The 14,868-nt window shown below is 45.4% G+C and overlaps 1 protein-coding gene across 2 annotated transcripts in view; it reads left to right on the forward strand.

Annotated features, from left to right (window-relative positions):
- zanl (zonadhesin, like) overlaps positions 1-14,857 on the forward strand; it is a 49,147-nt gene extending 34,290 nt beyond the window's left edge. For both annotated transcript variants that reach the window (XM_037111986.1, XM_037111987.1), the window contains 30 exons: positions 109-252; positions 587-694; positions 1,515-1,684; positions 2,167-2,369; positions 2,527-2,671; positions 2,850-3,097; positions 3,187-3,364; positions 3,725-3,833; positions 4,531-4,625; positions 4,747-4,923; positions 5,776-5,984; positions 6,103-6,247; positions 6,444-6,541; positions 6,662-6,808; positions 6,894-7,052; positions 7,251-7,378; positions 7,566-7,837; positions 7,936-8,144; positions 8,627-8,771; positions 8,932-9,179; positions 9,281-9,410; positions 9,507-9,708; positions 10,769-10,930; positions 11,180-11,310; positions 11,564-11,766; positions 11,878-12,013; positions 12,195-12,347; positions 13,199-13,292; positions 13,529-13,572; positions 14,008-14,857. In XM_037111986.1, coding sequence (XP_036967881.1) covers positions 109-252; positions 587-694; positions 1,515-1,684; positions 2,167-2,369; positions 2,527-2,671; positions 2,850-3,097; positions 3,187-3,364; positions 3,725-3,833; positions 4,531-4,625; positions 4,747-4,923; positions 5,776-5,984; positions 6,103-6,247; positions 6,444-6,541; positions 6,662-6,808; positions 6,894-7,052; positions 7,251-7,378; positions 7,566-7,837; positions 7,936-8,144; positions 8,627-8,771; positions 8,932-9,179; positions 9,281-9,410; positions 9,507-9,708; positions 10,769-10,930; positions 11,180-11,310; positions 11,564-11,766; positions 11,878-12,013; positions 12,195-12,347; positions 13,199-13,292; positions 13,529-13,572; positions 14,008-14,063 — 4,648 coding nt within the window. In that variant the 3' untranslated portion in view covers positions 14,064-14,857. The remainder of the gene's footprint in view (positions 1-108; positions 253-586; positions 695-1,514; positions 1,685-2,166; positions 2,370-2,526; positions 2,672-2,849; positions 3,098-3,186; positions 3,365-3,724; positions 3,834-4,530; positions 4,626-4,746; positions 4,924-5,775; positions 5,985-6,102; positions 6,248-6,443; positions 6,542-6,661; positions 6,809-6,893; positions 7,053-7,250; positions 7,379-7,565; positions 7,838-7,935; positions 8,145-8,626; positions 8,772-8,931; positions 9,180-9,280; positions 9,411-9,506; positions 9,709-10,768; positions 10,931-11,179; positions 11,311-11,563; positions 11,767-11,877; positions 12,014-12,194; positions 12,348-13,198; positions 13,293-13,528; positions 13,573-14,007) is intronic.
- The last annotated feature ends 11 nt before the right edge of the window (positions 14,858-14,868 follow it).

The following is a 14,868-nucleotide window of genomic DNA, read 5'->3' on the forward strand; positions in this document are numbered from 1 at the left end:
ATTGATCATCCCAACAATACTTTTTTTATCTTGCATCAATAACCCTTTTCTGTCAGTTTGTTTCCTGAATTACATTAAAGGGCCTATCCTTATATTTCGTCCCTTCAGCTCCTACTACGACCAGATGTGTGGTCTCTGTGGTGACTACGACGGGACTCCCGACAATGACTTCACCAAACCAGATGGCACTCTGGTAGGAAATGTCAATGACTTCTGCAACAGCTGGCAGACAGACGAGGATGAGGATGACAAGTGAGTTCACATGCACTCATCTTTGTGCTGTAATCTGAGAATATTGTGGGTTTCCTTCAAACTTTCCTGGAAATTCCAGCATGTAATATAGATAATTGTGATGAGGCTTATGGTGGGAATTCATCATCTGTACATTCATTCAGTTACTGAGAGGTTGGCAATGGCAACAAAACGTACATATATATAATATATAAACTATTCAATGTATGGATTTACACTAGTGACCCAAATGTTGGGTTCCCAATGGGACAATTTTCACACAAGAAATATGTCTCCTGAGACAATTAGTTATATCATTTAGTGAAATTATTGTTGTTGTGTCTTTACCGATCAGGTGTACCCCAGGCACCAAGCCTGACCCGGACTGTGACCCCAATCTCGAGGCCGAGGTGGTGAAACCAGAAAAATGTGGAAAAATCAAAGACCCCGCAGGACCCTTCAGGTGAGAAAAACAGCCCCTTTTTCAGAATTATTGACCCTACCGGGTGTTATCCTGTTTAGAGTGTCCAGAGTTAAACACCCTGTCTGAGATACAGATTCTGAATCTGAACAGTTATATTAAGTATATTGTTTATACATAAATTTGTTCTAAAATGTAGAGAATTTTGATCTTATGGATCAGATCCTAGATTTCCCATGACACAACTCAGTAACGTTTCTAGCAGGACTTTCAATGGCCAAACTCCACTCCCATGGTTTGTACCACACGCTTCCTGTTATGAATTTGTGCTCTCCACGCCCAGGTTGAGAAACCTTCGATGATGACATGTGGCACGACAGTGTAGATAATATAAAACATTTTGAAAAAAAATCATTATACTTTTTTTTTTAATTAGTTACTCATTATGGACACTCCTTTGGGTTTTTCTTTTGGCATCTGTTCACAAAAATATGATCGCTTGGAACACACAGAACATTAACACGGATGGTCCAAATTGATTGTCTGTTTTGTAGCCTTCTAATCATACAAAATTGTGTCCCTCAGCGGTCCACAATGTAGCCCTTTTTTACAAAAAAAAAATTATGCAGGCAAAACCATTTATGTAAAGTTCTGCCATAAACAAGTGCAATTAAGGATCGGCAATCTGTTTTTAATCTTCCATTTTCTTGTTGGAGCAGGTTTCGACCAGTCTTAATTTAATTTATTGACAGAGACCCAACATTCCCTCCATGAGCAAGTACTTCAGCGACATTGGCAGGAAAAAACTGACCATCTGAACTTCTCCCCACCAATCGGATGATGTATGTTTTCTCTGTTCCAGGGAGTGTATCAGCGTGGTGGATCCCACTCCGTTCTTCCAGAGCTGCGTGTATGACATGTGTCGGTTCAACGGCCAGCAGCATGTACTGTGTGATCAGCTCCAGGCCTACACTGATGCTTGCCAGAGTGCTGGAGCCAAAGTCCACCAGTGGAGGACTCCAGACTTCTGCCGTAAGTCTTCAGTATTTAAACATGGCAAACTGTCTTTTTTCCAAAGAGGATCACTGTCTTCTCTGCTCCTGGTTGGGGTACAGGAGCCACCTTCTAAAGTCATACTTTGGCAAAGCTAAACAGTTCATGCTAAACATCAACAGTCTTGGTTGTCACTGGGAACATTTCAGCATGACAATACTACAATTTTAACTTCTGCCTTGTCACTTCTACTTCAACTTCTACAAATCATCAGAATCTACAGTATATAGTGATATAAAAATATAATATAGCAAGTGAAGTATCAATATGATGGTGTGATACATTATAGGGTCCAAAAGTCAGAAGAAATGTAAAGAATAAGATATATCCCTTTCTCCTCATATAGCAAACACCTAAATCACTGTAACTTAACTTTTCATCCTTGTCTTGATCTCACTGCCACCTTCCCTGATCCCTTCATCTTACACTCAAACCCTCCCGTCCTCTGTTTCTCCACACAGCCCTGACCTGTCCTCCCAACAGCTCCTACTCTCTCTGTGTGAGTTCGTGTCCGGAGACGTGTCTGGGTGTGGTCGGACCACCAGGCTGCGAGGACACGTGTGTGGAGGGTTGTGAGTGCGACCCAGGCTTCATCCTCAGCAATGACAAGTGTGTGGCGCTGAAAGACTGTGGCTGCGTGGACACAAGCGGATCCTATCACCCTGTGAGTGGGAACAACTTCTAATTGACCTTAATCCTGAAGAGGGAAACATACTTATCTCAGCTCGCAGTACAACAGGACTTGTACACTTAACTTGAGATGTCATCATCTCAAGCCAGTGCCTGCTTAACCTGTGTGCTTGTGTGTGTGTTATCGTCAGGTGGGTGATGACTGGTACTTGGAGGGTTGTGAGCAGAAGTGTGTGTGTCAGGGCGGAGGTGTGATCCAGTGTCACAACAGCAGCTGTAAACCAACAACTGAAAGCTGCCAGCTGCACGATGGAGAATATGAATGTCGCCCTCTAGGTATTTTAAAACACACATACACATGGATACACTAAAACACTTATCATGAGATAAAAACATAATGAAATGCTGATGAAATGCTGCCCGTTATTTGTTTCACGGATTCAACAGTTGGTCGGTTCTTGCATATCGCACCAACAGTTGACAGTTCAGCTAAATTCTCACCTCTCTTGCTCAGGAACTGGCATCTGCGTCGTATCTGGTGATCCCCACTACACCACCTTTGACAAACGCACCCACCATTACATGGGAGCCTGCTCCTACACCCTGACCAAACCTTGCGACGCCAACTCCAGCTTGCCGTACTTCACTGTGGACACCCAGAACGAGCACAGAGGAAGTTCTAAGAAGGTTTCCTACGTCAAGGCTGTGGTCGTCAACGTGTATGGCGTGACCGTAGTCCTCGGCAAGGGCCGCACAGTCCAGGTACGGACGCAGCTGCTTCCGCTGTTGCACTAAAGCTCGTGTCGCGATGTATCGTCCGATCGTTGGAATAAATATCTCGTCTTCTTTAGGTCAATGGGACAGTGGTTGTTCCGCCCATCTCCTCCATCGGTGGAATCCAGATCTACTTGAGTGGCAAGTTTGTTGTGCTGGAGACATCCTTTGGCCTGAGGGTGCGTTTCGATGGTAACCACCACGCCGACGTCACTGTGCCAACCACCTACAATGACCTTCTCTGTGGCATGTGTGGTAAGAACCAGTGCTCCCGCTTACTTGTGTCCCATTTCCGGCACTTGATACTATGATAAACAACCTACTTCCAGGCTCTAGGGCAATCCAGTTCACTGTAAGGTTTATCGATACAAGCCACAATGGCGGCGTGTGTATTGTTTTATCGGAAACACTGGTACTGCTCGGCATATTTGATCTAGCGCGTACACGCAGCCGGACCAGCAACCGATGCAAAGAACATAAAAGCTGTGATTAGAACACAGGAGTATACAGGAAGTGCACTCAGGATACCGCTGCCTCGCTATATGACCACGCAAATAGGTATTTTGGTGTTGGAAATCTCATGTATTTAACCTCTGATGTTTGTTGCCCTGGCAGGAAATTTCAATGGAAATCCCGCCGACGACAACTTGAAACCAGACAACAAACCGGCGGCCAACACCAATGAGCTGGGAGACAGCTGGCAGGTTCCGGACGAACGGCCCGAGTGAGTCACATCGCCAAATGAATAAATACAGCACCACGCTCTCTAATGTCAATCGAACATAGACGCCTCACTTACACGGCTCAACATCCGAAAAATGCTTTGCTGATTTGATTTTTACCTGAATTGCAAGTCATAAACGCAGGAGAGAAAATATTTTACATCATACTTTGAAAGTGAGTGACCAGGGGGAAAAGAATCTCACTTTCCCCTCAGTGTGCACAAGGTAATGGTGAATTTCATTTGGTTTAACGTCCAGGAGAGAGTCAGGGGAGTGAGAAAGGAGGTTGGCGAAGGAGACTTAATGCAACAAAAATAAAACATTAACTCATCCGTGAGCGCATCTGGTCAGATTATCATCAGCAGAATGGCCGTGATTGTTCAATGGTGTGTTCACCGCCAGCGGGCAAATTCTAGCCTTCCTGTTGCTTGTGCTAATTCGGGTCTGCATCCCCTACAGGGGCATTTGTCATCTGAAGCGTGAGTCAAATAGCAAGAATATTTTACTGTACATAACCCGTAAGATAGCAAGCAACGGCGCACACCGAGGGTATGCATGTGTAAAACCTCGAATTTAGCGCTCACTGGAGACTCCGGCTCTTTCTTGCTCTTCCATCCTCCTCTCTGGAACACTGATGAATTTGTGTACATTCCTTCATGACTTTACTCCATTCAAATAAACCCTCCACCTTTTCACCAGCTGTACCAACGGTGGAGGACAAGAAGACTGTGATAAAGAGGTGGAGGAGGAGGCCAAGAAGCCCACCAGCTGTGGCATGATCACTGATCCCACTGGTATATGACACACACACACACACACCCTCAGTTACATACACTGCATCATGTTGATAACTACACTTTTCAGACCCGCCACCAGCATATCCCAATTCAATGGCCTCATATGTCTTAACCCCAGGCATCTTCAAGCCCTGCCACTCTGTCGTGGACCCCGAGCCGTACTTTGGAAACTGCGTGTACGACATGTGTGCCACCGGAGGTCAGACTGTGGCTCTGTGCCAGGCCATAGAAAGCTACGCTGACATGTGCGCTGCCGCAAACGTCCCCATCCCGTGGAGAAACAGCACCTTCTGTCGTAAGTCTCGCGTCTTTGTGCTGAGTGTGTCCAAAGATCTCATGTATGGATTGGACTGAGCTTTCTCCCAGTCTGGAGGAATTCACTTTTTAGCGGTGGAATGTTAAATAATCATCTGGTCATGTCTTTGTGTCAGAGTGGTGGATTTTTATTTTTTTTATAATTTTTTTTTTCTTAAACATGTGTTTACGCTGCTAGCACAGGATCTCTGAACGGGGACAAGCCGGGGCTAACTGGTTAGCATGCTAACAACGTAACTTCCAACTGTTATTTCGTCACAGTCTGACGATAATTTGAGTTCATTCGTCAATGTCGTCATCAAAAATTCTTACATATTGCACCTTTTAACCTTTATAAGGCTTAACATAAAATATAACAAAATGGTCCCAAAAAGCATACAATTTCTGGTGTCCTCATTACAACAAACTCATTGTAATGAGGATTTAAAATAAGTTTAAATTGAAAATAGAGTAAAACATCGATCATGGCTGAGTGAAGAGGAGAAGTACAATTTAAGAGGAAGAAAAAAAGATAATTATTATTCCACCCTCTGTCCTCCCCTCGTCCTCTGTAATCCACCGTTCTGCTAACATAGTCTAATCATGCATCTATTTATATGGAGCGGACACGAAGATGTAGCGTCATTTAGTTTTTGTCAGTGGTGCTGAACCATTTCTGTTATGTCCTGTGCATGTGAAATGTGCAAACCACAACGGCTACAAGACTGCCGTTAAAGGACAGAAACTTGTGTAGTGTGAACGGTGCGGATGACTCTGTGATGTGACGACTCTGAATGTCATGTAGCGTCACCAGTGCTTTACGACTGCTTTTCCAAACGTCCCCCCCCTCCAGCTCTGAAGTGCCCCTCGGGCAGTCATTACAACCCGTGTGGCTCCGCCTGCCCCCAGCCCAGCTGTCAGGACCCTGCAGGCCCCGGCGGCTCTTGCAACCGGCCCTGTGTGGAGGGGTGCGTTTGCAACCCCGGCCTCATCCTCAGTGGAGACAAATGCGTCCCACTCAGCGAGTGTGGATGCACAGACGCAGGCGGGAACTACCGGCCGGTAAGTGCGAACGATTTTCGCTTTTCCTTGAATTGTTTATAAAAAAAAAACATATCCTTGAATACGCATTAAACATTTTCTTTTGTGTGTGTGTGGGTGTCCCCGTGCGTGTATGTAGGTGGGAGACACTTGGTTCACCGAGAAGGACTGCTCACACCGCTGCAAGTGTGCCGGCAACAACAACGTCACCTGTGAGCCCTGGCAGTGCAGCCCTGCACAGGAGTGTAAGGTTGTAGAAGGAGTGCTGGGTTGCCACTCTACAGGTAATCTTAACAACAAGACTCTTGATATGTGAAGCTGTGTTAACATTTGGATTAACCATGATGTTTTCTATCATAAGATACATCCAGACCAAAGAGTGATTTGGCTTTATTCTTATTGGAGTTGCTTTAAATTCGTAAAAAAAAAAAAAAATAGATAATCAAACACATTTTCACGTTTATCTCACTCCCTCCTCAGGTAAAGGAGTTTGTCATGTGGCTGGAGACCCACACTACTACACCTTTGACGGTGTGATGCACACCTTCATGGGCACCTGCACTTACACTCTGGTGGAGGTATGGGATGAATTCAAACTGTGTTACACATGTTCTCTTCAAACTTCCTTCACATCTGTCACACAAACACACAAAAATAAAACCGCATTGTTTCAAATTCTTTTTTCTGAATCCCTCTAGGTGTGTGACACCTCAAAGGTAACCGCCTTCAAGATAGTGGCTAAAAATGAGGAGCGCGGTCAGCCAGAGGCGTCCTATGTCCGCTCTGTGAAAGTCTTCCTGCCCAATGACAACGTGGTGGAACTGCAAAAGAGCCGGAGAGTTCTGGTGAGGAGCAATTTTCAACTTCTTGCAGATTGAATAGATATTGGTTACAGCACATGGTGAAATGATCTGTCTCGTCTCGTCTCAGCTGAATGGACGGCGGGTACGAACTCCGGTTGAGTTTGCCGGAGGCAAAGTTATAACAAGTGGAACTTACAGCCTGCTGGACACCAGCTTCGGTTTGCAGGTGAAGTTTGACGGAGTTCATCACCTGGAGATCACTGTTCCCGGAGAATACTTCAGCAAGGTATGAAACGGGAAAGTCTCGGTGTCATGTCAGACACTCACAGACAAACACTCGCATCATATCAATTATTCGAAATGTAATTCGAATTTCAAATGTGTTACTTTTTACTTAATTCCGATGCTACAAGCTGGAACCTCGCTCAAGTGCCGCGTGTACACTGACACTGTAAAAACCATGTGCCGCCCTCCCTCCTTCCAGCTGTGCGGCATGTGTGGAAACTACAACCACAACTCCACTGATGACAACCTGATGCCTAACAAGAAACCAGCCAAGGACGCGATCGAACTGGGCAACAGCTGGAAATCTGAGGGAGACAGTGATCCTGGGTGAGTGGGTGACAGCCTTTACACATCCCTATGACTATCTGGATTATCCTTTTTTTGTTGGGAAAAAAAAAAAAAAAAAGAAATAAAACTGAAAACACAAAAAAATAAAATACAAATATCCCGATATTCAGATGGAGTTTCTTACAAAACCGAACCGAACCGTTCATCCAAACGCTCTCCTCTTTAGCTGTCAGCCGGACACTCGTCCGGACATCCACCCCGACTGCACCGCAGAAGAAGAGAAGCGGTACGAGGCTCAGTGCGCGGAGGTCATCCTCTCGGACCGCTTCAAGCCCTGCCACCCTCTGCTGCCCCCCGAGGCTTTCCTGGGCAACTGCGTCTACGACATGTGCGAGTACGACGGCATGCAGGCGACGCTCTGTGACAACGTGGAGGCGTACGCTCAGGCCTGCCAGAGCGCCGGGGTCACCGTCAGCTGGAGGAACAGCACCTTCTGCCGTGAGTTACAGCAACTCTGGCTGATGGTTTAAAAGAAGAAGAAGAAGAAGAGATTGTAGTTTTTGTCTCTCGTACTTAATTCCTTCTCCCCCTTGCAGCCCTGCCCTGCCCTCCGAACAGCCACTACTCTGACTGCACCAGCCCGTGCCCCGCCACATGTTCCGACCTCTTCCCCATCTTCTGCCACCTCCCTTCAACCACTTGCGTGGAGGGCTGCCAGTGCGACGCCGGCTACGTCCTCAGCGACAACAACTGCGTTCGCCTCGACGAATGCGGCTGCTCGGACCCGGATGGAGAGTACCATGATGTGAGTGGAGCAGAGTCCGTGCTGCATCCCGGCAAATCCTGGAAATAAGATTCTCAGTTTAACCCTCAAAGACCCAAACCGCCGCTGCTGGATGAAATAGCTGTTGTTTTAAAAAAGTGTAATAACTTTTGAACCACTGATCTAATGTCCTTTCCTTTTAAAAACTCTTGTTAAGTTGTTCCGTTTCTCAGCTTTTCAGCGGTATCGCATCCCCTAGGCTTTTCTCTATATGTGGAATTTTGTTCCCTGTTCACATTTCTGTCATATTCCGCTCACCTGCTTGATCTAATTTACTGGATAGTAATTAAAGTATGAGCACATTTTTTAAAATGTCACAAAATGAAGGTATGTTGTTTAAGTCTTTGCTGCAGACGGAAATTGTAGCCTGTGATTTTGTCTCAGAGGCACGCATTACTTACAATAATACCTTATAAAATAGTGGAAAAAATAATGTGTGTGTGTGTGTGTGTGTGTGTGTGTAGATGGGAGACTCATGGCTGACAGACAGATGTGCTGAGCTGTGCACCTGTAAAGCTGGCGGCGTAATCACATGTAAGGACCACAGCTGTAAATCCAACTCAGTGTGTGCTCTGGACGATGACGGAGAACTGTCCTGCAAACCCACGAGTAAGTCCACCGCTATGAACAGCCTCATCGGTAATGTCACACCATGTTGTTCCTGCGAGGCGGTATGCGATGCAGTACGATTAACTACCCCGGTACGGAGTAGATTTTCTATCGTTTTGGTAATTTTGACCCTCTTCATTTATTCTGTCATCCTTTTCAGAGTTCGACAAGTGCAGCATCTCTGGGGACCCTCACTACCGAACGTTTGATGGTTTCACCCATCACTTCCAGGGTCCATACACCTACGTCCTGACCACTTACCACGCCGAGCAGGGCTCCTTGTCGCCCCTGGTGGTGAAGGGAAAGAACATCCGACGTGGGGGCAACAGGAGGGTGTCGTTCCTTGATCAGATGTACATCGAGGTTTACGGCGTTGACGTTCGCTTCCTGCAGAGGAAGACCGTCCTGGTCAGTGGTCGTTATAGCCGATGGCAAACGCTGTTTGATTTGGGTCTGGTTTTTTTTAATAGTAAAAATAACACGCTGCAATCGCACTGTAACTCCTCTAGGTGAACGGGGAGCGTGTCGCGCCTCCTCTCAGTCCAGTTAATGGTTTGACCATCACCATGAACTCAAAGCAGGTCCAGCTCGCCACCGACTTTGGACTCACTGTGCGCTTTGACGGCAAGAGTCGCGGAGGTAAAAAGAGGGAACCGTCCGTCCTCACTTGCTAAGCCCCCCTCGTTCGAAAAACCCATTCACTTCCCTCCGTCTGTCTTTTCTGTCTTGTTTCAGAGATCATACTGCCCAGCACCTATGAGGATTCAGTCAGGGGGCTTTGTGGAAACTATGACGGCCGCAAAAATAATGAGTACATGAAGCCAGACGGGACAGTCATCAGGGACCTGCAGGCATTTGGAGACAGCTGGAGGGTGAATGACCGACAGGCTGGCGGACCAAAGATCTTCAACCATCCTCACGCAGTCCACATCTACAGGTAGAGCCACGGCCAATACTGCTGTAACTGTAAATACAGGTTCTGCTGAGATTAACAGAGCTGAGTTGTAGCATATTCCAAACTCTTCACTTAATACCATTTTCCTTACTTTGTGATCACATCCCAAAGCCCTCTTCAAGCCACGACCTTCGTCTTTTCTTTGCAAAATAGACATAATAACCAATTTCTTTAATTTCACGCCTGCGTTTGAAAGCCTCAGTAAAAACAAACAAGCGATCATTGATTTCTAAGTATTTTACCAAGGGTTGGAGTCCTTATCTGGGAGACCATTGTCACAGTCCAACTCAAAGAGGGAGATCAGACGAGGTAGCCAAACTTACAAACATATTTATTTGCAAAAATGTAAGAAGCAGAAAGAACACGGCGATCAGTGATGTAAACAACAGACCCATTCTCCATCCAACCTTGCTGACCAGCCTAACAACCAACAAACGGGCACAAGTGACAGAGGTGATTTACACAGTGCCAGCATACAACTAGACGAACATATTATGCAGGACCCACTCTAAGGCATACCGCCCACGTTTACGCACAATAAGGGAGTACTATGATTGATAAGACCAACACCACAATTTAGCCTCTATCTCACAGGAGCCCAGTAATGTGCCGAGCTGCTGCCGAGAGACTCCTGCTATGTTCTTCGCACAGTGTCCTCATTGTTCTCTGCCACAGCGCGATGGGTGCTTGTGCGCCCACCAGCTTTCATCTCTCATATCGAGGGTCTACGGACAGAGAATGTTGTTCACTGCGCAGTTTTTCAAAGCCCACTGAGGCAACGTGATTGTGATTTTGGCCTATATAAATACAATTTACTTGATTAGATTTATTAAAGAGCAGCAAACTGTCGTCAGACGTTTTTCATTTCAGTCAGGTTTGCATTTAGCGAGTTTTGGACTGGACTTCTACGGTCTGGACCAAACTGGACTGACTTTCTTTGCCATCATTAGTGCACTGCCTTGACCTTAGTATAGACACAGCAGCATTAACAAAAGATATGTTCTCTCTGTCTCTTTGCATCCTTTCTGTCTTCTCTCTTTAGACGAGAGGTGGACACTGATCCAGACTCAGGATTCGAGACATCCGACTGCTCCCAGTCCCAGCTCGACGACTACAACAGCGCGTCTCAGTGTGGAGCTCTGTCCGACTCCAATGGCCAGTTTGCGGCCTGTCACGAGACGCTGCCGCCTCAAACCTACCATGAGTGAGTAGCCCGAGAATGCTTACATATGCAGAATACATACAACACGTTGCCCTTTTTACACCGCTCTAAATGTGAGTTAGCAGTCTTTGCTTATGCTCAGCCTGTGCGTGTGTGTATATATCACTCACATTGGTACAAAAATAGTTAGGGAAGTAGTAAGACCGTTACACAGTAGTGTAACGGTCTGCAGGAAATAATTGTCTGTGTAATGGCTTCCTGAATGTGTGCTTGTGTGTGTGTGTTTCCCAGCGACTGTGTGTTTGACCTGTGTGCCGAGCAGGGCAGTGCAGAGCTGCGCTGCGCCAGTTATGAAGTCTACGCTGTAGCCTGTCAGGAGGCGGGAGTCAAACTGGGACCCTGGAGGGAGCGGCTGGGCTGCGGTAAGATACTGAACACACACATTCACACTGCGTTCGTGTATTGTGTGGGAATATTGGCAAGAACTGAGATTTTCGATTGAGGTCCATAGAAGTGATGCACTTGTTTTACCCCATTTACAAAGTAGCCTTGATCCCATGTTGCCATGTACATTTTGGAAAGGACCACCAGCTTGTTCAGATGAACTTACCAAACTCTAAAAGTGCCAATTATCACACTTTATTCTAATCAGACCGTCTGCTCTCTTGCTCCTAGCCCTCTCCTGTGACGCCAACAGCACCTATTCCTCCTGCATGTCACCTTGCCCCGCCTCTTGCGCTGACCTGTCGGCGCCCGCCGAGTGCGACGCCACCCACTGCACGGAGGGATGCCAGTGTGCCGCGGGCTTCGTCATGAGCGAGGGCGTCTGCGTGCCGTACGCCCAGTGTGGCTGCACCTTCCTCAACAGATACTACCCCGTAAGAGCTCTACTGTAACGGTCATTACAGCACGCGAGCGCGCGTCACTGGTTTGATGATGTAATCCCATGCCATCCTCCCTCTCGTCCCTCTCTATCCGCAAACCTGCAGCTGAAGGAGAAATTTGTGACCGAGGACTGCTCCCAGTCCTGTGAATGCACCACCACCGGCGCCGTGTGCCAACCCAAGACCTGCGGGGACGGCTACGTCTGCACCATCTACAACTTAAAACGCGACTGCTACAGAGGTGTGTGTTCTGTGTTTTCTATTGGGGGATCTCCGTAATCAGATTTAACTGCAAAATCTGTGCCGTATTTGCTAATATATGTTTTTTGGGGCCAATTCCAAAATATTAGGGAGTAAAAAAAAAATTCCGACATCGATGTACACACATTTTCTTGATCAATTATTGTGTTTTTGTGTTGCAGCGAGTCCCTGTCTCAGTCACCCCTGTCTAAATGGGGGAACGTGTTTGGAGGCCAGCAACAACACGTACACCTGTCAGTGTACAGAGGGCTTCGAGGGCACAAACTGCGAGGTGGAAGTGGTGGAGCCAGAGACACCAACAGATGAAGGACTTGGTACGGCCCGTTCACAAACATCTGTTTCACTCTTTCGGGCAATACATGAAAAAGCTTGCGTAATTTCCTCCACTGATGCAGTTTACCTTAAATTTCCCTTATTGATCCCCCGAGTGGAAAAAGAGGTGTTGCAGCATCATCATCATCATCAGCAGCAGCAGCAGCAGCAGCAAGAAATGGGGAAAAAAAAAAAAGAAAACACCCAAAGAACCAGTGAAAAAAAATATTGGATCTATCCCTTTATCTTGATCCGTCAATGGGGTCTACCGTTGGGCCGAGACCCGTCCGCATTCAGACCAAATCTGTCCCGTAGATTTTGTGCAATTTGTGCAAACACATGGACACAGGGGAAACATGACATCCTTGACAAGAATAGAAATAAAACAGAAAATGTACGCCAACAATTAAACTCAAAATTACAAGGCCAGCAGTACACACACAGTGAAACCAACTAGTGTCGTTCTTAAACTAATACTGCAGTAGTGTCTCAAGCAAGTGGTTATATGATACATACAAACCATGTGATATAAAATACTACGAAAAAAAGTATACCAGAATATTTTACAATATGGTTAATATAATTAGAGCCGTCTGTGCTAAAATTGAAATAAGATGTAGCACATAATGTAATTACAGTACAGCATTCTGCATACACGCATATAATATTTAGTATACGTAACACAATATTCATAGTGTGGCATATAACTCAACATGAGAAGCACTCAAAACAAGCACTCGCTACCCCAACATGTAATCATACTGTAGATTTGATCTATTTTTTCTGATATTTGGCCGCTATTAAGAGGCAAAGTTCCGTTTTAACTTTTTATTTTTATTCTTGTCCATTTCAGAAACCAAGTGGATTATCCTGATCGTCGTCCTGGTCGTCGTGGTCGTCATCGTCATCGTGACCACCGTTGTGTGCGTGTGCAGACGAAAGAACAAGTAAGTCACAGCTGTCGGTCTTGTGCAGGATGTGCTTTGAGTGCTTTGAGAGCTGGCGCATTAGCGTCCATCCTGAGCGATGCGATCGCGAGTGGACAGCTTTGAGCCCATCATCAGCGCACCCGGCATTAACTTTTTGGGGAGCACTAGGAGCTTTCTGCGTCAGCACAAAGAGGGGACATGAACGCTATAATATTCACGTTTGAGTCTCTCACCTCAGTTCTTTCTTTTCTCAGGAAAGCGAAGAAAGAGGGGAAAAAAATGAGTATGACGTCGACAGGTAAGAAATGTCTTCAACACACCGTATGCTACTGTGGGCAATGCTATGGGGGAGACTATACGAGGCCAGAGTTGAAAGTTACATGATACCTTTATGTGAAGTTATATTGCTTTGTTGTTTTGGTGCTGCATACTTTTACACAGAGAAACAGAGGGTTCGCAATAACTGATGAGTCAAGTTAAACCATCCATGACTCATTCAAGCACATGGTTGTAAGTCTTTTTGTGAGAGCACTGATTAAATTGGAGTAAGGATTGGATTATTTTTACCCATTAAATCCTTAACAATTCATTTACACATTTCACACACATCCCACCTGGCAAGGGAGGATAATTAGTTGGGCCACCCGGGTGTTGTGTTTCCATCACAGCGATAGGAGCATCTATACATTTCTTCCGGTTGGTTCCTAATCCATCCTTCCCCCCCCTCTTCCAGGTGTACCATATACAAACATGGACAACCAACGAGATGATAAAGTGACTTCTATGTGATTTCACCGGAATGAATGAAACAACCGCCTGCTCAATGAGGCAAACATTGCACGATCCATTCGAAACTCACTCGACATGCCTCCGAAGAAAATTTAAACCGTAAGAAAAACGCGGGAAGTAATTATTGTGTTGCGATTGTGAGTCTTATACATTCCTCTCCCTGTATTTTGCCTTCTTAACTTATGCATTTGATAACGTACTTTTGGTTGGATGTTTACACTTGATTAGCAGACTTTTGGAATTAAACGTATGCAAAACAAGAATGTGTTTGAAAGTGTGTTTAATTTTGCTTTAATAAAAAAAAATAACGGCACTTTAATCTATTACAAGTATTTAGCATATGAAAAAAAATATCTGCATTCACTTTGTACATTTAGAGGAAAGATTTAATTTAAAAAGGACGGTGATGTGTACAGTAAGACATAGAGATGGATCAGTGTATCCGTTTGTGTTGTAAAGAATGTTGGGGGGTTTTTTTGTAACTAAAGTTTTCCATGCTGTTTTTCACATATTTTGCTGGTTAATTTTTTTGCTGATTAGATATTCATGACATGAGAAGCTGTTTAGAAAAAAAACAAACAAACATAAAATGTTAAAAAAGTACTTGAAAAACTGCACCACCGTGCAGTGTGTCGCTGTGATACCCCTGCACAGCTCATGGTTTCACACTGCAGTCTCACTACACATTACACTTACCATAACTTTTCTGCAACTGTCTTATTGTGCATTGTGTGTAAATGTATTTTCTTATTCTTGACGCCTCGATTAAATTAAATCAAACTGACCTGAATTATTATTTGCCTTG

Source organism: Acanthopagrus latus, chromosome 10 (genome assembly GCF_904848185.1).
Source record: "Acanthopagrus latus isolate v.2019 chromosome 10, fAcaLat1.1, whole genome shotgun sequence".
In the NCBI taxonomy this organism is placed as follows: Eukaryota; Metazoa; Chordata; class Actinopteri; order Spariformes; family Sparidae; genus Acanthopagrus; species Acanthopagrus latus.